Source organism: Larimichthys crocea, chromosome X (genome assembly GCF_000972845.2).
Source record: "Larimichthys crocea isolate SSNF chromosome X, L_crocea_2.0, whole genome shotgun sequence".
Taxonomy (NCBI): Eukaryota; Metazoa; Chordata; class Actinopteri; family Sciaenidae; genus Larimichthys; species Larimichthys crocea.
In genome coordinates, this window is record NC_040020.1 from 29,161,013 (window position 1) to 29,181,530 (window position 20,518).

Below are 20,518 nucleotides of genomic sequence, written 5' to 3' on the forward strand. Positions count from 1 at the left end.
TACACTAATCAAGGCCTCTCTGTTGCTGTTTAGGTTTGGATTATGGCCACTAGGGTTGAAGTTTAGCCAGATCTCCAAAAGGTGTCTGGTTTATTATGCAACCTAGAGGAAAATCTACATGCAAGGGTATATTTACTGGTATAAACGTCACAGTAAAAAGAGGTTATTCATGCCAAACTTCTTCAGTCTACTTAGAAAAAAGAGAAGCTGACAAGGAATTAAGCAATAATGAAAGAGTAGAATAGGTTTTGTTTTCCCTGAAATAGGCTCTTTGGGACGTCCTCTCTGGATATGTCCAACCCACAATAATCTACACCAATCCTGGGGATGGCTGATCATCCAAAGGAAGCAGAACAGGAAAGTCAGCCTGTGAGAGTTTGATTAGTATGCACGTCACATAAAGAGAGGCAGGCTTCAACTAAAATTCCTCCTGTCAAAATGAAACTCAGACAATAGAGTTCGAGATTGATTCGCTTTTTTTATAAAACAAAATTCAAGAGTTCATCAGGCCATTCTCCACAACATAGCAGTGTCTCTGACCAACAATGGTGAGTACAGCTGATAATGTTTGCCTCAGACACCGGCAGCTGCCGTGGCAGGTCAGTGGCAGCTAGTCAATTTTTTGGATTGCTTGACAGCCTTAGTGATATTAGATCAGACTGTAGATTTGTCAGCTTTTTGGAGTTCTTCTTTTCAGCAGAAGCAACTCAGTTCTACTGAGTTCTAACCAACTTCTGCTTGTCATGAAAGCATAATATGTTCTACAATTTAAGAAGGCTACCTTATTTTAAATGTAGTAAGGCCAATATTCCAATATACTACTTAATATATCACTGTTGGTTTACATTTTGCAAAATGTAACTGCAATTAAAAACATGCACATTACAACTTGTCAAAGTCTTTATGATTTCAACTTCCCTGATTTGGACTTCCCTGTCTTAACTTGGAATTAGTGTCCGGTTGCAGCTCTTCTAATAGTTAGCCGGTTTCAGTCTTTGTTTTCTTAAATATTAAATTTGGTTTGTTTGGGCAGGTTTTCCACTGCTTTTTCATAATTTCCTGCAAAATCAGTTATTGCTCAAAGTTGTGCTATCATAGTTTCCTAGTGTTCCAATTGTGTAAGAAAAAATGTTTCCTGAAATGTTTGCTCAAACACAAAACACAAAGTTATATTTGATTTTTTTTCCCATACATTTTCCCATGTATAGATATGGCTGCGGCCAGCTGTCTGCTGTCTGAAGATCAGTTTATGTGCCCAATCTGTCTGGATGTGTTCACTGATCCAGTCACCACATCCTGTGGACACAACTTCTGCAAAAACTGCATCAATGAACACTGGAATGTAAATGTCCTGTGGCAGTGTCCCATGTGTAAAGAGGTTTTTACCACAAAACCTGAACTGCACATTAACACTTTCATCTCTGGGTTGGTTGCTGAATTCAGAGAGAATGCTCAATGGAAAGCTAACAGCAGCAACTCAGAGGATGCTAAACCAGGAGAAGTTCCCTGTGACGTCTGCACTGGTACCAGGCTGAGGGCCCTGAAGTCCTGTCTGATGTGTCTGACCTCGTACTGTGAGACTCACCTGGAGCCTCATCTGACAGCTTCAGGTCTAAAAAGACATCAGCTGATCGACCCTGTGGAGAACCTTGAAGGCCGGATGTGTACAAAGCACGATAAACCTCTGGAGCTGTTCTGTAAAATAGACCAGACATGTGTCTGCATGCACTGCACTGTTTTAGACCACAAGACACATGAAGTTGTTCCTCTGAAAGAAGGATATGAAGTAAAGAAAGCAGAGCTGGGGAAGACTGATGTTGAAATACAGCAAATGATCCAGAAGAGACAAAAGCAGATTCAGGAGGTCAAACAGTCACTCAGCTTCAGCAATGAAAATACAGAGAGAAAGATAGCAAAAGGTGTGCAAGTCTTCACAACTCTGATGTCTACTGTTGAGGGAGAGATGAACAAACTCATTGAGACGATTGATGAGAAGAACAGAACAATCGAGAAACGGGCTGAAGACCTAATCAAAGAGCTGGAACAGGAAATCTCTACACTGAAAAAGAGAAGTACTGAGTTGGAGCAGCTCTCATGCTCTGAAGACCACCTCCACTTCCTTCAAAGCTTCCCATATGTGAAACCTGCACTACTCATCAAGGACTGGAAGAAGATTAACATCAATCCACTGTCATATGAAGGGACTGTTTTGAGAGCTGTGTCTCAGCTGGAGGAGACATTCGTTAAAGAGATTAGTAAACTGGTTGAAGCAGAGCTGAAGAGGGTCCAGCAGTATGCAGTGGATGTGACTTTGGATCCTGATACAGCACATCCTGAACTCATCTTGTCTAATGATGAAAAACAAGTACATCATTGTGCTGTTAAGAAGAATCTCCCAGACAACTCAGAGAGATTTTCTAATTCTGTTTCTGTCTTAGGAAAGCAGAGTTTTTCTTCAGGCAGATTTTACTATGAGGTTAAAGTTACAAGAAAGACTCAATGGACTTTAGGAGTGGTCACAGAGTCGATCAACAGGAAAGAGAACATCCCACCCAGCCCACAGGATGGTTATTGGGCTATATGTTTGAGAAATAGAAATAAGTACAAAGCTTTTGCTGATCCTGATGTCTATCTCTCTTTAAAGTGGAAGCCTCTGAATGTGGGCGTGTTTGTGGATTATGAGGAGGGTCTGGTCTCCTTTTATGATGTAGAAGCTCCAGCTCTTATCTACTCCTTTACTGGCTGCTCCTTCACTGAGAAACTTTACCTGTACTTTAGTCCTTGCCCTAATGATGGTGGTAAAAACTCTGCACCTCTGATCATCCTTCCTGTCAATCACAATACTTAGGACCAATCACTTGATTTTGAATGAATGTGATTAGTGTTAGGTAATTTGGTATCGTAATTGTCTTCTGTTATTATACTCCATACTGATTATTTAACCAATGACAACCCTGTGGGACCCTCTAATGTGTCTTGAAGTGAGTTAAAATGTGTAGAAAATTGTGGACATTGGGAATACTCACATTGTATATAAGGAGTAAATTCTAAAGTTATAGAGTCCTGAGTTTATACATTTTGTTCAATATAAGTTTCATATAGCTTTATAAGTTTGCAAGGCTTTCAAAACATCAAGAATTGCATTACCACATTAATAAAAATCCATTATTTGGTTGTAAATCTATGCATACAGTACTTTTATGTATGATCAATGTACAAATAAATGATTTTGACTGAATTATTATTATCGTATGTCAATTTTTGTATTAATAATGGATTAAATGACTCTGACTAATGTGAAATGGTTCTCATAATGATGAACTTACAGATAATTATCCACAACTCTGCAGCTCTACTGAGCTTTAGCCTCTTTTGGCTCCTAGTTTTGGTTTTGCACCACATTCCCTGTCTGGTTCAGCCTCTGTGTTTCCTGCACTAGTAAAGCCACACATAAATAATCAACAGATTAATCCATAATGGCAATAATCTTTAGTTGTAGACCTGTACAAAATAGTTCTACCCAAGCAGCAACCTCCATGGCTGTGAGGTGAAATGATTGCGGAGGTACCAAAAACTGCCGTTCCTGGGAATACCACTTGAGGTTAGCTACAGAACAAATCATCCTCCATAAACTCTCATCTTAAAATGTCCCACTTCACAGCAGAAATAAACATCACAGGTGGGTGCTATTACAGATGGCTTGTTTGAGTACCCAGGCTTCATTCAGCCACATCAGGTCTGCCAATGATCCACGAAGCAGAGGCAGGACTACCAAGATAGCGGGAACCAGAGCCACCACACTCTGAGGTTCACAATAGCTCTTCAGAAACCTGTGGTATTGTCTGTGGTATCACATCAACCAACTACAATAGTAAAATCCTACTTTTAAATGAATGCATGATTCAAAATATCCTAATTATGTCATACTGTATATAACAGTAGAACAGTGACGGGACAATTTTCAGCATTAGGTACTTTTACTTGTAATAATTATAAAAAGTACATTTAACTGTCTTCAAAAAAGGTTACGTCTGGGCCACCTGGACTGTTTGTAGATCTGTGAAGACGTTTCGTCTCTCATCCAAGAAGCTTCTTTAGTTCTGACTGACAGCTGGGGAGTCTGTGTATTTATACTAGGAAAGCTTGTAGAGCCGCCCATTGTTCAACCTAATTTGTCAGTGCTCATTGTTGTGTGACGACTGTCGTCAGAGTTGTTGGTGGTCACCTGAGGTCTGGTGTGAATGACAGTCATTCAGGTCACCTGAGCTCAGGTGTGGTCGATGGTCGTTAGAGTCACATGAGTGTGAGGTGCTGCTCAGTCAGTCAGAACTGAAGAAGCTTCTTGGATGAGAGGCGAAACGTCTTCACTGATCTACAAACAGTCTAGTTGCCCCTGACATACATTTTTTTGAAGAAAGATGACCTGGATCACTGAGAACCCTCACAGAATACATTTAACTGATTACACTGTATACCATTACTAAAGTAAGCTACCATTTTCAATGCAGGACCTTTACTTTTAACCGAGTATTTTAAACAGCAGCCTTAGATATTATTATTATTATTATTATTATTAGCTTTGGTTAATGAATTTCATGTAATTATTTTAATGGGACCATGTACGGTATTGTACGGTAAACATAAACATGAACATAAACATAAACATAAACTATTACATTTGATGTACTGCTATTTGCTATTTTAATGATTTTAAATGACATTCTGATGTTTTTAATTAAATTTTCTTCTCTTTTTAATTTTTAATTTCTATTGCTATTGCTTGTCTTAATGTCAAATGTTTTTCCTTGCCTCTGTAAAGCACTATGAATTGCCTTGTGTACGAATTGTGCTATACAAATAAACTTGCCTTGCCTTGCCTTACTGCACCGAGTTAGCTTACAGCTACTTTTCATCTGCAGTTCCTTTGGCAGACACAATTAAAACATATTGCAGCATAATAACCAAACAGTACACACAGGACACATAATACAAAATACAAAGTTACACCACATAGCACATACATACACCCACAATGTCAGTGGTTCAGAGCTAATTCCTTTAGCAGACTTTTTAATTTGGTTTTATATGTACTGATGGAACTGCAGCTCACTTAGTGTCACTACTTAGTAGTAGTAATAGTAGTAGTAGTAATAGTAGTAGTATTATCATCATTATTATACCTCCTTCTCACCCCGGCAGGGTGTCGTCCTCAAGCTCGGGTCCTCTACCAGAGGCCTGGGATATATTATTATATTTATATATATTTATATTTTGTTCGTAATTGATGATTACTTGTTTAACATAACCTTGAGTATTGTAACATTCTGATTCTGATTACTAAAGTAAGCTACCATTTTCAATGCAGGACCTTTACTTTTAACCAAGTATTTTAAACCGCTGCCCTAGGTATTATTATTATTATTATTATTATTAGTAGTAGTAGTAGTAGTAGTAGTAGTAGTAGTAGTACTGTGTGGCATTAGTATTTTTTTTCACAGTAGAAATCATACAACATGCCTCTGTGCTGCGTAAACGCCCATTGCTACAAGACTACACTACCCATGATTCCTATCCTGTGGTATTTCCGGGTAGGTATTGCTGACAGCCATATTTGATTCGATTATGCTGCTCTGGCTGCGACAACCAGTTTGAGTTTAGCCAGTTTCTTGTCAGGAGAAAAAAAAAACGGTGTCTGTCCAGCTTTAAGGTTAATCTGCGACGAAATCCAGCTGCATTCACAGTAACAACAGTTTATCACCTGTAGTCAACGATGAATCCCGAATAGTAAGTGTGAATTTTGACGTCGTCTTGTGACAGGTCCGGTTGAGCTGTCAGCTTTAACCGGGCGAAGCTAAGCTAACGGCAGACTGTGTACAAAATGAACGTCAGCTGCTTTGTCTCTGTTAGCTCGGGGCTGTGCTGGGGTGTACGCACTATCAAATGACAGCGCTGATGTGTGCCACAAAACCCACGTTAGGCAACATTTTCCGGTCAATATAACACCGATTTAATCGAGTGATTATCCGCGTTTCGGCTACATTGTTTGTTGGCTCACGTACAGCAACTCAAACGGAGGTAGCCTTAGTAACGTTAGCTCGCGAGCTAACCGAGGAGCTACGTAGCGTTACCTGACACTGAGGAGGATTTTGTTATTGAGACAGTTGCTCAATTGTACACACAGCGGCTGTCTGATAGTTTAGGACACAGATCTGTTGGTCAACACGAAGGTAATTAAAGTGTATTAACCCATCTGGGTTTAGCACGATGGTGATTTTAGTGTCATTTATCCACCGCAAACAGGAAGTTACTAAATTTGCTCCTGATGTGGAGTTAGTTAGGTAATGCCTTTCTCCGTGTTGCTTCACCACCGAGCTGCAACTAACGAATATTTATATTATCGATCAATACATTTGTTTGTTTTCTGACTTAATGTGGTGGCATTAAAGTCTATAACAGATCAGGAGAATAGTGAAAAACAGTTATTTTCCCAGAGAACAGGGTGAAGGTTATTTTCACAACAACAACAACAACAGTCCGAAACACAAAGAAACTCAGTTTACAGGCATGTTAAGCCAAGAAAAGCTGCAAACACAGCAACTGCAACACATCTAAGACACTGATCCTGAGAATAGCTGGTGTTTCTGCTTCGTAAATTAGCCTGATTATTAGTTTTGTTATGAAAATTGTTGGTGATTAATCATCTAATTGATGAATCAACTAAATGTTTACTTTTAAACCACTGCACTGTTTAGTTGTATGTTGTTATCTTACACTGTTGTTGGTAACAGGGTTATTACAAGCAAGTGTTACATTTTGGTGAGGTTATTAATCATTAATCATAATTAACTGACAGAAAATGAATTATCCTCAGGTTTGATAGCTGTTTAAAGTAAAAAAAACAATGTTCTCTGGTTCTGACTTTTAAACATGAGGATTTGCTTCTCTTGTTTTATAACACAGAGGTGTCACAAACAGCAAACAACAGAAATTTAAAGAAATCGCCTCAGAGCTCAAGGAAACGTTTCTTAATGACGGATAATAGCAATGTGCAGCCTCAAGCCTCTTAATTTGTTCTCGTTATTAGATTTGTTTCATATCACTACCACTGTGATACCCTACAGTACCAAATATATAAACGTTTTTTTGTATATATAATTTACATTGCTGAACGTTCGCACATTTTCTTTACTGAAAGGAAAATAATACAAACTACTGAAAAACGTCAATCCAATAATTAACATATGTACAAAATAGAGCCTGACATCGATCTGTCGGCTGATGAAGTCGAATTTGAGAATTAATTTTTTACAGAACATGATGCTTGGGCTAATTTAAATCAATTCAATTTTATTTATATAGCAACAAATCATAACAGTTATCTCATGATACTTTCCATATAGAACAGGTCAAGGCCGTACTCTTTATAGTACTATTTACAGAGACCGTAAAAGTTCATTTTTCAAGTAAATGTCAGTGCACTGATGGCATTTTGGACAATAAGGTTTATTGTTAAACAGTAAAATATTTTTCCACCATTACATATAATGTCACAATCTTAGTACCACTATTAAACTGCTATAATGCTGTGAGCTCCTCTGTAGTAACTGGATTGATACTGGAGTTCAGTATTGGCATCCAGTAATTATATTTAATATGTTATTTAAATAATTAAATTTAAATTTAAAGGAGGAAGTATCAGATCAAAGAAAAGGTAAACATGATTAAAGACTCAAACGTTAATTCACTAATAAACAACTTTGCATAATATTATGTGATTTAGTGTCTTCTATGTCGTGATAATAATTTTGTGTTGCTGTTTTCTCCACAGTGACTATTTATTCAAACTGCTCCTGATCGGCGATTCTGGTGTCGGAAAGTCTTGTCTCCTTCTCCGGTTTGCAGTAAGTGTCTTTTGTTTTGCAGTCGTTATTACATAACAGGTTTTTATACCCTGCAGGTATCATATCTACAACCCAGACCCACCTGTGTGTGTTTGTTTTGCTAGGATGACACGTACACAGAGAGCTACATTAGTACCATCGGTGTGGACTTCAAGATCAGGACCATCGAGCTGGATGGAAAGACCATAAAGCTTCAGATTGTAAGGAGAACGTCGAGGGCTCGAAAAGATAAGCAGTGATAAACTCTGGATAATGTTTGGACTGACGAGCTCTGTTTTTCTTTCTTTGTCAGTGGGACACAGCCGGTCAGGAACGGTTCCGCACCATCACATCCAGTTACTACAGAGGAGCTCACGGCATTATAGTAGTTTATGACGTGACAGATCAGGTCAGTACAATGTTTGTTTTGACATTCTGACATGTTGGCACTTGATTTCCCCTGGTCCATAAAACAAATTACAACACCCAGTTATCATCGAGTTACACAGTAATGCTGCTGTAATGTCTAATAAGATAAGAACAAACTATTTATTAGAAATATTCCAAATAGATATAAAAAGGATGAAAACAGGGCAAAGAAAATAAAGACACAAAAGCGACACCAAGAATAAAACAAATTAAGGGCTATGTTATAAAATTAGGATTATACTGGGGTTCAGATGTTTTAATTCATATAGTGTGTGTGTGTGTGTGTGTGTGTGTGTGTGTGTGTGTCTGTGTCTGTCTGTCTGTCTGTCTGTGTCTCCTGTTTTTTGCACTTCCCTTATTTGGCCTGTGTTTTACTGAGGCTGGCATCGGGAGATAATTAAAAATGAATGGTACAAGGACAAGACAGACAGGTTAGGGAAGTATCATTTGGATAAGAAACATAAGGTTCATCACTGAGCAGAAAACCAAAAAAGGACGTTATGATATTAACTGTATCGGTGGGGAGGTGTCTGAGACAGCCCATTTAAAAAAAAATCAACTCTTTGAGCTCCTCAGGGAGGCTTCTCTCTGTAACCCCTTTTTGTGTGTTGCACTGTTAAATGCTCCTTCTTGTACGAGAATAATAAATTCAACTTAAACTTTGATACTTTGAATCCAGTCTTCCTTAATCAAGGGTTTTTCTTTAAAAAAAATCCCATAACAGGCTACATACAGAGTGAACTGAAATAAGAGCTATATACAGCAACAACACCCCAGATTAATCATTTTGGATTTTTTTAGAGATGCCTCACTGAGAGCACTTTTCTCTTTGTAAAATTTTAAGAAACTGATGCTGAGTAATTTGACTTAGGATCGTTGAAATCACGTTGGTCTCATAGTGAGAAATGTCTCTGACATCTAAAATTTTAGGTACTTTCACCAGGGGCTGTGTAAATACAAAACCACTTTTGGAATATTTTTACGATTGTTTATTATTACTATTTTCTAAAGTAGAAATGTGAAAATAAAAGGTGAAAAAAAGAAAATAACCACAATTGCACTATACATTGTCTATATTTATTGGCTTAGATGTTGGTATGAAAATCTTATTATACATTTGTAGCAAAACATTGAGATAATTGTCTGACTGAACTGTTGAAAGTGTTTCTTAGAGCAGATGTTCGTATCATAATGACTGTTGTCTTCCCGCTTCCTGTCCTCAGGAGTCCTTTAATAACGTCAAACAGTGGCTACAGGAGATCGACCGCTACGCCAGTGAGAACGTCAACAAGCTGCTAGTAGGCAACAAGTGTGACCTCACAACGAAAAAAGTGGTGGATTACACCACAGCTAAGGTCAGTGGACGTCACGCTAGTGTATCTGCCCGTCCTGCAGCTGCAGTTTGACAGTTTGTCCAAATATCTGTTGCTAACAGGGTAATGAAATAAGTGTTAAATAAGCGTTTTGCCAGCAGTCTTATCTTTGCTTGCTACAGTGGTCTCACTGTCAGAGCCTTTAAAAATGTGACGAGCTCAGCTTTTGCTGTGACATATCACTGTGGAAAACTTGTAATTCACTGTAATTTACCATCATCCAGCTGCTGGAGAACTGGGACTCAGACGCCGGTGGCTATTCACCTCATTATATTAGGGATATAAAACATTTTATAATATTGACTTGTTGAAGGCTCATTCACATAATTTTGACCCATTTCTAGTTACAGTACACACTCTGGTTTGCCATGCACTTCAACCAAAACCTACTGAACCATTTTTATCAACGTTTTCTGTGTCTGATGAGAAATTTAAACATACACCAGGTGCTAAGCAGATGTGCCAGGCTCCATCTGCCCATTCCGCAACATCCTTGATGGGGTTTTTTTTTATTAATTCAACCTTTATTTAAATCTCAATGAATCATTGAGGGCATGTCCTCCTTTCCTGTCCTGAACAGAGTAGTTTGTACATTTATTTGTGGATTTTAAACTAAATGATTGGTACAAGTGCGCTTCTAAAAGTTTAAATGTGTGTTGTAAAATGTCATGCAGAACAAAAACTAAAAGCAGTTTTCCTAAATTTAGTGTTTGCACTCGGGACTTGAAGCCTTAGGCTGCATTCAGACGCAATGCAGCGCTGTGGCGAAAATGCAGTTTTCAGTTTTCTTCATTCATTTCCACGTAGTAGTGTTTTGGCTTTAGGTTTGCGTTATCCACCAAAAAACACAGCTACCTGCCATGGAGAAGTTGAGCCAGATCCAACTTTTGGAAAAAACAACGCAGCCCGACGTCACGCTATGGCTGCCAATCAGATGATCAAACCTTAGCATTCAGCCTGAAATGTGACTGAAACTGACACGACGAAGTTTCCTTTTGTTTGTGTCCAGTGGTTTGGGAGAGAGCAAACATTGGTCTACAGATATAGACATGGAATGAGAGTGAGGGAGCTGCAGGATATCGTTCAGTATTCAAGTAGAAACACCACAAAATACCACGTGTGTTGTTGTTACTGCGTCGACCATGCTAAGATCTGTCTCGTAACTTTATTAATCATAATAAGCAGTCAGACGTCAGTAGGTTATGTGAGAACTGTGAAGTCAAACATTGTTAAAACCCACATGAGGCTATTCTAAACCCAAAGTTTAGTCTGTCAGGCCAAGTCTTTCTCCCACTGAACAACATGTAGTGCAGAGAAGAGTTGGTGATTGGATGGAAGATTTTAATAACTTTAAAGATGTAAACGTGTTAAATAAACATCTCCTGTCACGTTGAGATAACTTGTCATGGACTTCATTTTGCAGACTATAATTAGACTTTGTCCTACTATTTTCTGTGTCCACCATTTTGTTTTTTCTTTCTTTACTCCCTTGGAAGCAGTTTGACAAAAAAAGAACAATCTTAGGGGCAATGTTTGATATTTTCAGAGACAGAGTGAGTATTTTCTAAATGTTCTGATAGATGCCACTCCCATGTCTGTACAGTAAGCTGGTTAGCTTAGTTTATTTTAGCTTAAAGGCTGGAAACTATTCCTTTAACTTGAAGTTTACTATCCTGGAGCTTTTAACTCTTCTCACACACTCGGTCTTTCTCATTGGAGTCCATCTGCTAAAGGAGAGAGTTTCAGATTTAATAGACTGTCATTTATTTATCCGCCGTGTACTCTCTTCTGTTCACCAGGAATTTGCCGACAACTTGGGAATCCCCTTCTTGGAGACCAGCGCCAAGAGCGCCACCAATGTGGAGCAAGCCTTCATGACCATGGCGGCTGAGATCAAGAAGAGGATGGGCCCCGGGGCCACGGCCGGCGCCGCGGAGAAGTCCAACGTGAAGATCCAGAGCAAGCCAGTCAACACCTCGTCCGGAGGCTGCTGCTGAGACCCTGAAAAACAGCCACGACCTGAATCCACCCCCCCCGAGCCCACGACCAGTCTCAATGTTACCATGCTCCACAGGGAAAGAGAACCAGAGAGAGAGAGAGAGAGAGGGAGAGGGAGAGGGAGAGGGAGGGAAAGACAGGAAGACTTTGAGTGGACCGGTTTGTAATTGTGTGTGCAGCTACAACACCAGATTCCCACAACATCCTTTCAAAGTCAGGACGGTAAGCCCAAACATACTCACAGAACACACCGGGCGGTTCTTTTTTCCTTACTTTACCAAAACACACTCATACTGGAAAAAAAACAACAAAATGTATACAATTTTTAACAGTGTGTGAAGTTAACCAATGAAAGAGAACACATGTATACATCTTTTCTTCTTTTTTTTTTTTTTGTTTTCTTATTGTTTGCCCTGCTCTTCCTTCTGAGTTTGTTAAATGAGTCACTTTTCTAAAACTGAATGAGACCCACAAAGTTGTCTTTATTTAGCTGTGGATAGCAGCACGACTTAAGCCCGAATCTCCTCCGATACATGAATTAGTGAGCACTTCAAATGAAGCACATGCTTAAACCAGCATCATGCATGTTAGAACTGATCACATGTTCCCTCGGTTGCATGTGATCAGCTGCAGTCATGAAGCGAGTGGCTCAAACTACGACCCAGGAAACCCTCCGATAATGTCACCCACTCCAACTTCACAGAGTCGCCCCTAAAAAATAAATAAAGCAAACGACGTGCCAGTGCCTTTGTGGCAGGAGATTTAAATGACATTTATGCCTTCGGTGCTCTTGTGTTGTTGGCACGTTTCCCCTCTTCCACCCACAGTCGTGACTTCTTAAAAAAAAACAAAAAACTCCACTTTGTATGATAGCAGTTAACATTCCTGTATATGTCTATATTCGGCTCTGTGTGTGCTCTGCTGGTGTTCATGATACAATAAGCATGTGCTGCATTGGGAGACGTGACGTCAGCCGTGTGTATTTCTCTGCTAATGTTTCTCAACCAACAGCACAACAACCACAACAGGAGAAATCAAATCACCATCCCAGCTCGAGAATAATCTATAAACTGTATATATTTATACATAAATGTAAGAAGTGATTTGCAAATTGTGTAGAGAAGCAAGTGAAGCGAATGACATGATAAATAGCTGGAATTAGTAATCTCGGCACGTGATTTGTGGCTGCGGACATGACATTTTTGTGGCACAGTGTCTACTATTAAAACAATGAAGGAGATCTTTGATAACTGCTGGTCCTGATGGTGAGTTTCTTTTTTTTTTTTTTTGCCTCTGCACACTTTCTTCACAATTATTCAGTCTCAGTTGTACATTTCTTCAGTGGACCTTAAGCTGAGAGGAATGATGATCTTTGGCCTACATTTCTCAGGCTGCAGTTTGAAGCTTGTATTTCCACCAACATGAACACACTGCCTTTAATTCAGGCTTTCAACAGACGAATATACACTAAAACTTAATGTCACATTCCACAGTATTTCATGTAACAGAATATAGTATTTTACAGTTCAGTTTTTATTTGTGTTACATTAAAGAAGCCTTACAACAGTCCCAAAAGAGCAAAAACTTTGTCTATCACGAGCCAATTGAAAATTTCCTCTTTTTTTCTGACGAAGAGGAAAAAGCTTTGAAAAGTTACCCTCAGCAAAAAATATGCCGCTCAACACTTTTGCTCCCATTTTTCATGAGTTGAAGTAGCAGATCTAACAAACAAAATGTTTATTTCTCTGAAATTTTGCTCGCAAATCTGTTAAAATCTTGTATTAATGAACACTTTTCCTTTGCCAAGATAATCCATCCACCTGACAGGTGTGGCATATCAATAAAATAAAACAAATGTCGCTCTAAAAATGATGTTTGATCTTGGAAAAAACAAAAACATGGACATTTCACATAGAGCTACAGAGTCATGACCCGCCTTACTCTGCTTCTGATTGGCTAGTGCCCGTGGCCTTCGTTGGATCGGGGTAAACTTAGCATACATATGAACACACAAACGAATAATTCTTGCAAAGGGATTGTCTAACAATAAACATCAAAATAGAAAACGCCTTCAAAAAATATTATGAACAACATAACATTTGACCTCAGCAAATATAATGCAAGGCTTCAACAAAACTCTGAGCCTATGTATTTATGCATATATACATGTATATATGTAGCACAGTATCATCTTGGAGTAAAACTGCTGCTCCTTCCTGTTGAAAAGATCCAGCTGAGGTGGTTCAGGCATCTGAGTAAGATGCCCCCTGGGTGCCTTCCTTTGGAGTTGACTAGGAGAGACCCCGGGGAAGTCCTAGAACCTGCTGCAGGGACTGCATAGCTCATAGTCCAGGAGGAGCTGTAATGTGTTGCTGGGGAGAAGGACGTCTGGAGTGCACTGCTAAATCTGCTGCTGCTGTGACCCGATCCCGGATAAGAGAAAGAAAATGGATGGGTGGAAAAAGATGTTTTTCACATTGTAATAAGATATTTATACACTGTTGGTACATATAAACTTATCTCAGAACAAGAGAAACGTCTTGTAACAAGATATTGTATCATGTTATAACACAATAACCAAGTAATAAGATAGATTTCTTGTTATGTCTTACAACCTCATTTAAAAAAAAAAAGTCTATCCTAGTTAAAGCGAGGCAAAACAAACACCCTGAACTCTCCTGATGGTGTGATGTGAAGGTGCAGCTCCCCACCAGCAGAGGGCCTCATTGACTTCCTGTATACAAAGCAGAAATGCAGCATCAGCAGATGGTCGCAGTCCTGCTGAGACTCAGAGCTCATTTTAATGACTTTATATACTGCTGGGTAGCTTGTGAATTTCCCCTCAGGGATCAGTAAAGGCTTATCTTAGTCTAGACAAGACATGATTGTTGATTACATTATTATTCTAAATCTATGAGTAAGTAATTGTAGTGCTGTAAAAAAAAGAACAATATTTACCTCATTATCACAGTGATCGTAGAGTAGTAATAAATGGCATCAGGTACCCAATTCAGTTAGCTGTTAAGTGTTAAACGTGAACTAACTAACTTAAGGATGAAGAAGCAGAGTGATCACTAAGACTGGAGGTGAAGATTAACGTCTTAAAGATTAAAGATGTGCCCTTCATAAAACAGATTTACGTCAGACTACATTGTGCAAATGGAGAATGCACCATGCTCCATGCAATCTAAACACAAGGTACATACTAGATTGTGTTACTTAGTTATAAAACATTATTGTTGTGTCTTTTTTGCCCAGAAATCTCATTTAAAGGTCCAGTGAGTCAGATCAGATTCAGGGGGCACTTTTTTATAAAATATGGCAGAAATAGAATATAATAATGATAACTATGTTTGCATTCATGTATAATCACCTGAAATTAAGAATCTTCTAGTCAATCCTCTTCCACAGAGTCTGACATGTTGAACCGCCATGTTTCTACAGTAGCCCAGGACACGAACAAACTAATGACTGGCTCTGGCCACTGTAGTTTCTCCTTCACACTCGGAAGCAGAGAGTCAAACATGATGGTCGCAATCTGCAACTACACTGCTCCAAGAAAACTTTAATTCTTTTAGTCCTATGTAAATCATAGGGTAGTGGTACACTTTAGCCTCTTATGGCTAAAATCAGTTTTACAACAACAAACAAAAGAAAAACGATCCTGACAAAAACAGAAATTGACCTGCTCAAACTTTTTTCTTCACCTGTTCTTAAGTCACAAACACAGGAGAGAAACTGTTTCCATCAGCATGATCAGAAAATGGATCACCAGATTTGCTTTCAACTACAGAGTACTTTTACTTTTGATACTTCAAGTAAATCTTGCTGAGATCACTTACATTCTTTTACTGAAGCGATGTTTTGAATGCAGGACTTGTAGACTAGTATTTTTCTGTGTTCATAAACAGAGTTTTCTGTGTGAACCCCTCCTCCCTCATTGCCAGCACACTCTGATTATATTAAGCAAGCATCATAAAAAAAGAAATTAAAAAAAAAAAGAGCGGGGAGAAGCAGGGAGTATGAGGTCAGGCCTGTGTCGCCTTTCCCTGCGGCCCCTCCTCTGTGGCTGAACCCCCAATTTGCTTTCAGCTGCAAAACAAAACAGGCAGTGAGCGAGCCTCCAGCTGACGGAGGAGAGAGAGATGTTATGGTGTAAAGGAATGGGGGGAGGTGGATGATGGTGGAGTATCTGAGTAGCTGGGTCTGTTTGCCGGCTTCGTTTGTAGCCGGTTGCTGGGTGATGGTGAGGGGGTACAGTGGGGGGAGGGGGCATCTGTGACAGCTGCACAAGCCCGAAGCCTTTCACCCCACTGCTGCTGCTGAAGGAGGAGGAGGAGGAGGAGGAGGAGGAGGACGTTATTATGAGTCCATGTGTGAAGTTCAGTCTCAGTCAGTCTGCTGTTCACCAGCTGATCTGTCTGATGGCTCGCTGTAAAGAAACAGACCTGCAGTGTCACACAGCTGTCACACACACAAAATAAATCTGACAAAAAAACTTCACTATGAGTAAGTATTAACAGCAATCGCAAAAAGAAAGATTTGCTAACCCTCGTAGACCTCTATTTGATTAAATACGGTACAATAATGAGATATTTAATGTTCAGAATCTATGTAAATTGTATGTTTGTAAATATATACATAAGCTTTATGCCACATTTTTTTTAAGTTGGGACAGGAGTAACAAAAGAGTTGGAATGCTCCATCACCTGGTTCATCAACAGATGATAGTATCATGATTGGGTATGAAAGGAGCGTCCTCGACAGGCTCAGTGGTTCACAATGACCGGATCATGGATCATGAACATTTCTCAACACACAATTTCAATCAAGGTCTGTAACATAGTTTGCAAAAGAGGTTCAGATGATGATGATGTTGTTGTTTTTTTAAGTAAAATTGCTTCCAGTCTGTTTTGTTTTTGCAGTCATACTCCTCCAGCTGTTTTCTGGTGTCACTGAGCTCGAACATAAACCTGCCATGACCTCTGTTTTATTGACTCCGCTTTACATCCTTCACATACATCCACTGAAGCATTTACTCAGCTCATAAACGGCAACAAGCTCTTCCTGTGTGTGTCGCTGACCAGATATATGTGTTGAAGGAAGCAGCAAACTTTTAGTTGTAGAGAATTGTGAATTCAGATCTGGTTTCCAGCTGAGAGACAGAGCTAAATTGTCCAATAACAGCAGGTAAACTTCAGTATTCCACTTTCATTCAGAAGTTATCACCCTGTATAGTGCCTCTGCTCTCTGTCATGAGCACCATGCTGACATCCTCTCTGCCTGGCTGCTCAAACAGCAGCAGTGTGTCTGAAGCAGCTCCAGGATCGAGGCGACTCAAAGTGAGAGGAGAAAATATGCTGATGGATGGACGCCCACTCTCTAAAACCACAGACTGTTACTTCCTGGTACGACCTCTGTCTCTGCAGAGAGGCGAAGGTTGTTTGGGACCGGGGGTATCCACGAGTTAATTACCTTTTCTTGGCAGTTCAGTTCTTGGAGAGACAAGGTTTTGATTTCCATAGCAACAGTGTAAACATTAAGTGGAGCATGATGCCTGACATGGTTTATGTCGTGGCGGAGAAGCCACCAGTCTGTTATGTGGAGACTCGGAGGCTGAGTCAAACACACAAACTGTTTAATGAGCAAATAGAGGACAGGAACAGGTCTTAATGAATCTGTACCACAGGCAGCAGCAATGTTTTCCATCCATCAGTTTGGTTCAGGTTCAAGATACACTGTATTGCCAAAAGAATGTGGACACCCCTGTTCACACACAACTTTTCTCAGCTTGCAGTGTATGGGTCTTGTTAGCTCCATCGTCCAGGAGGTCCAATGGTTGAGGAACAGCAGAAAACAGCTTCATAAGACAAGCTTGGTATTCTGCCACATATCTTGAAGGTTCATGAGGGTGTGGTGACCATCTAAGGGTTGATTGAAGGGCTTAGTTTAGTTCATAGTTTAGGTTTAATCCTAAGAATAGTCTGGCTCCAGGAATACCAGTCAAAGACTGAGGGCTTCCAGTCCATTCTTTTATATCTAATAGTACAATTGGTTTGTATAACATTTAGAGTCCAAACTATTGTGGGAAAAGGCCTCCACACGAGGCTAGCCAGCTGCTTTGTTTGGAGTGGGCTTTCCCAAGGTGAGCTCACACAGGAAGCAGGTCTGCCAGGTAGAGGAAAACAAGAGTGGAAGGTGTTTTCCACATAAATACTGGATCAAAAACATGACCAGGACACTGCTAATACCTGAGTTAGGGCTGTCCCAATATTTCACTACACTATTATTGTGACCAAAAGAATTCATAGTAATGATATTCAAATTCATCTTTGTTTTGTCTCTTTTTCTAGGCAGAATAATAATTATTATAATAATTTTAATAATTAGAAAACACCTTCTGAGTCACATTCGGAAGAAAACTGCTTTAAAAACTCTGCTGTTGTGTAACAAACAAACGTTTCCCTGCTCACATCAGTACTCCATGTTTGTTTTGATGGTATGGAGCTCAGAGCCGAGCAGTCACAGATGGGATTTCCATATCTTTACTCACGTGTTCATTTAAAGGGGATCAGCTGCTGGGGCTGTTTTTTATTCTGCCCATCTGGCTGCAATTATGTCACGCTCTGCCTCACTCAGGCCTCACCAGCACATCACTGAACAGCTGCCTGAGAGCACAGCAGCACTATGATCACATCACTCTTTCCAAAAAGGACTGAGGTGCATCCACTGCCTTTTGAGTAAAGTTTTGTTGGAAGATGAAGCTCAGTGTGGGTTTGTGGTCAAAGGAGAAGAAACAACTGCCTGTTTGGTCGAACTTGTCTGACCAGTTTAACTTTCCTCAGTCACCGAGTGCACTGAGTCAGGCCGTGACGTCAGGATAAGCTGCTGGCAGATATCCATATGTTTGAAGTTAGAAGACAGACAGAAAGTCAGCACACTGCACAGATAGCTTACGATAAACTGAATCTAACAGAGCATTCACAAGTGCTGTACACTTGGAGTTAAAAATAAAAGGATTTTGCAATATTTTGGGATTTTGACTTGAGTCAGACAAAAAAGGGAGAGAAAAGACTTCAGCCCCAATAACTTGCCTTGAAATGACTTCATATCCTCACCAATACCAATAAAAAGCCTAATTACCAGCTACAACAGTGACTGGTGTTGTTTTCACCTCATGTGACCTCTTGGAGACATCTACTGAAGCATGAACGACCTCTGAGGAGATTTTCAGTACTTCCAGTCTATCGGGTTGGTCTATCTCTGTCTGTTAACATGATAGTGTCACAACCGTGCAAGACACAGGTGTGTAGTAGAGGATCAAAATGAAGGGCGAGTGTGTGCCTGTCCCATGACTAGTTGTCCCACAGGTCCTTTAAATCCTTGAAAGTTTGTAAGTGAAAAAAAACTTGAATGTATTTGAAAAACATACATAGACATGGATCTTTGAAAGTGCTGGATTCATATATTTTGTAATCTTTCTTATTATTAATGATTATTATTTGTTTATTTTACTCTTTCTTTAATTGTTGTCTGTGAGCTCCTGTAAAGCCGGGTGGATCTTATTATGAAAAAAATGTTGTAGTAAATCCTTGATCTGTGTTGAGCATGAAAAGTCCTTGAATTTGATGTTTAAGAAGATGTGGGAACTCTAATTATTACATGACCATTCATGTCATAATGTAGTAATGACAGGTCTGGTGTGAAACTGCAGTTCCTTGAACGGTCACTTGAGGCTGGCTACAGAACGAGTTAAGGTCCATAAGCCCCCATATTAAAATGTCTAACTTCACAGCTGAAATAAATGTTTACAGTCTGGTACAAAAAAAACTGTTGTGGTCACTAAGTTCGTCATTCAAGTGTCATCAAAGATAACGCAGACGTCATTCAGCGCACCTCAGGCGTGCCGATGATCCACATTTTGGCCGTTTTTTTGATTAGTCAGGAGGATTACCAACATGGACTACCAACATGGTGGCAGCCAGTGCCACGGGTTTTGAGCTTCAAAATGGCTCTTCAGAAAGCTGTGGGTGATGTCACGCAATAAACTGTAAAAACTTAGTAGTATCATGACTGGGTGTTTCTTTTGCTACTAGTTAACAAGCTACCTAGCACTCAAAATATAGACACAAAAACAACAACTACTTTGTTACTTTTGCTATCTTCCTTAAATCATATTTGGGTATTGCTCACTGCTGTAACAATAAATTAAGGAGGAATAAAGCTTGCTAATAGATTAGCAAGACAACAGCTCAGCTAACAAATAAATAATATCTCGACTAGATGAATTTGAACATAAACCAGTGGCAGAGCCAAGTGATATAAAGTTAATTCTAGAAAGATGACAAGAATATAAGTATAGACTAAATGTAGTTTGGACTTTAGTGTTGTAAGTCTCTGAGTTTAATGTGCACAGCTGACAGTAAAGGACTCGCTCTCTGTTTGACTATTACTGAGATGTCCAATGCTGAATAGCTCAAATGCTTCACATAGTTGTGGTTCTTCACTCTGCAGGAGAAGCATGAAAACCGTCAGACTTATAAACAGACTGATGTTCAGACAGAAAACACTGCAGCAGCCCTCAACTCACTAACTGAACATAACTGAAAAGCTCTTTTTCAAAACTCTGTATCATATCTACAGAGGTGTAGTGATGGTACATTTGAGGAATATTTACTATGAGAGAGGTGGACCTGGTGTTAGTGAGGCTAACACTGTTAGAAAAACAGACACATTGATGAACCTTTGAGGGTGTCATAATTAATAGTCAATAATCAATAAGCAAGCCTTGGTCAACTTTCTCTTTTCCTGTGCTCAGACATGCTATGAAGAAGAAGA

The 20,518-nt window shown here is 39.5% G+C and overlaps 2 protein-coding genes across 2 annotated transcripts; both read left to right on the top strand.

The window, feature by feature from the left end:
* The first annotated feature begins 374 nt into the window (after positions 1–374).
* On the top strand, positions 375–3,242 carry LOC113743978 (E3 ubiquitin-protein ligase TRIM39-like). Its single transcript, XM_010730324.3, has 2 exons — positions 375–548; positions 1,209–3,242. Exon 2 carries the CDS (start codon positions 1,211–1,213, stop codon positions 2,846–2,848), a length of 1,638 nt encoding a protein of 545 aa, XP_010728626.3. The 5' UTR covers positions 375–548; positions 1,209–1,210; the 3' UTR covers positions 2,849–3,242.
* Positions 3,243–5,605: 2,363 nt separating this feature from the next.
* Positions 5,606–12,930, top strand: rab1aa (RAB1A, member RAS oncogene family a). Its single transcript, XM_010730321.3, has 6 exons — positions 5,606–5,784; positions 7,829–7,901; positions 8,006–8,101; positions 8,194–8,289; positions 9,533–9,664; positions 11,482–12,930. Exons 1-6 carry the CDS (start codon positions 5,771–5,773, stop codon positions 11,677–11,679), a joined length of 609 nt encoding a protein of 202 aa, XP_010728623.2. The 5' UTR covers positions 5,606–5,770; the 3' UTR covers positions 11,680–12,930.
* The last annotated feature ends 7,588 nt before the right edge of the window (positions 12,931–20,518 follow it).

Bases quoted from the DNA above. Each gene is read 5' to 3' on its own strand.
- LOC113743978 (XM_010730324.3), top strand. From the start codon at position 1,211: ATGGCTGCGGCCAGCTGTCTGCTGTCTGAAGATCAGTTTATGTGCCCA.
- rab1aa (XM_010730321.3), top strand. The intron at 7,902-8,005 runs GTAAGTGTCTTT...TTGTTTTGCTAG, and splicing joins GTCTCCTTCTCCGGTTTGCA to GATGACACGTACACAGAGAG. The intron at 8,290-9,532 runs GTCAGTACAATG...TCCTGTCCTCAG, and splicing joins TTTATGACGTGACAGATCAG to GAGTCCTTTAATAACGTCAA.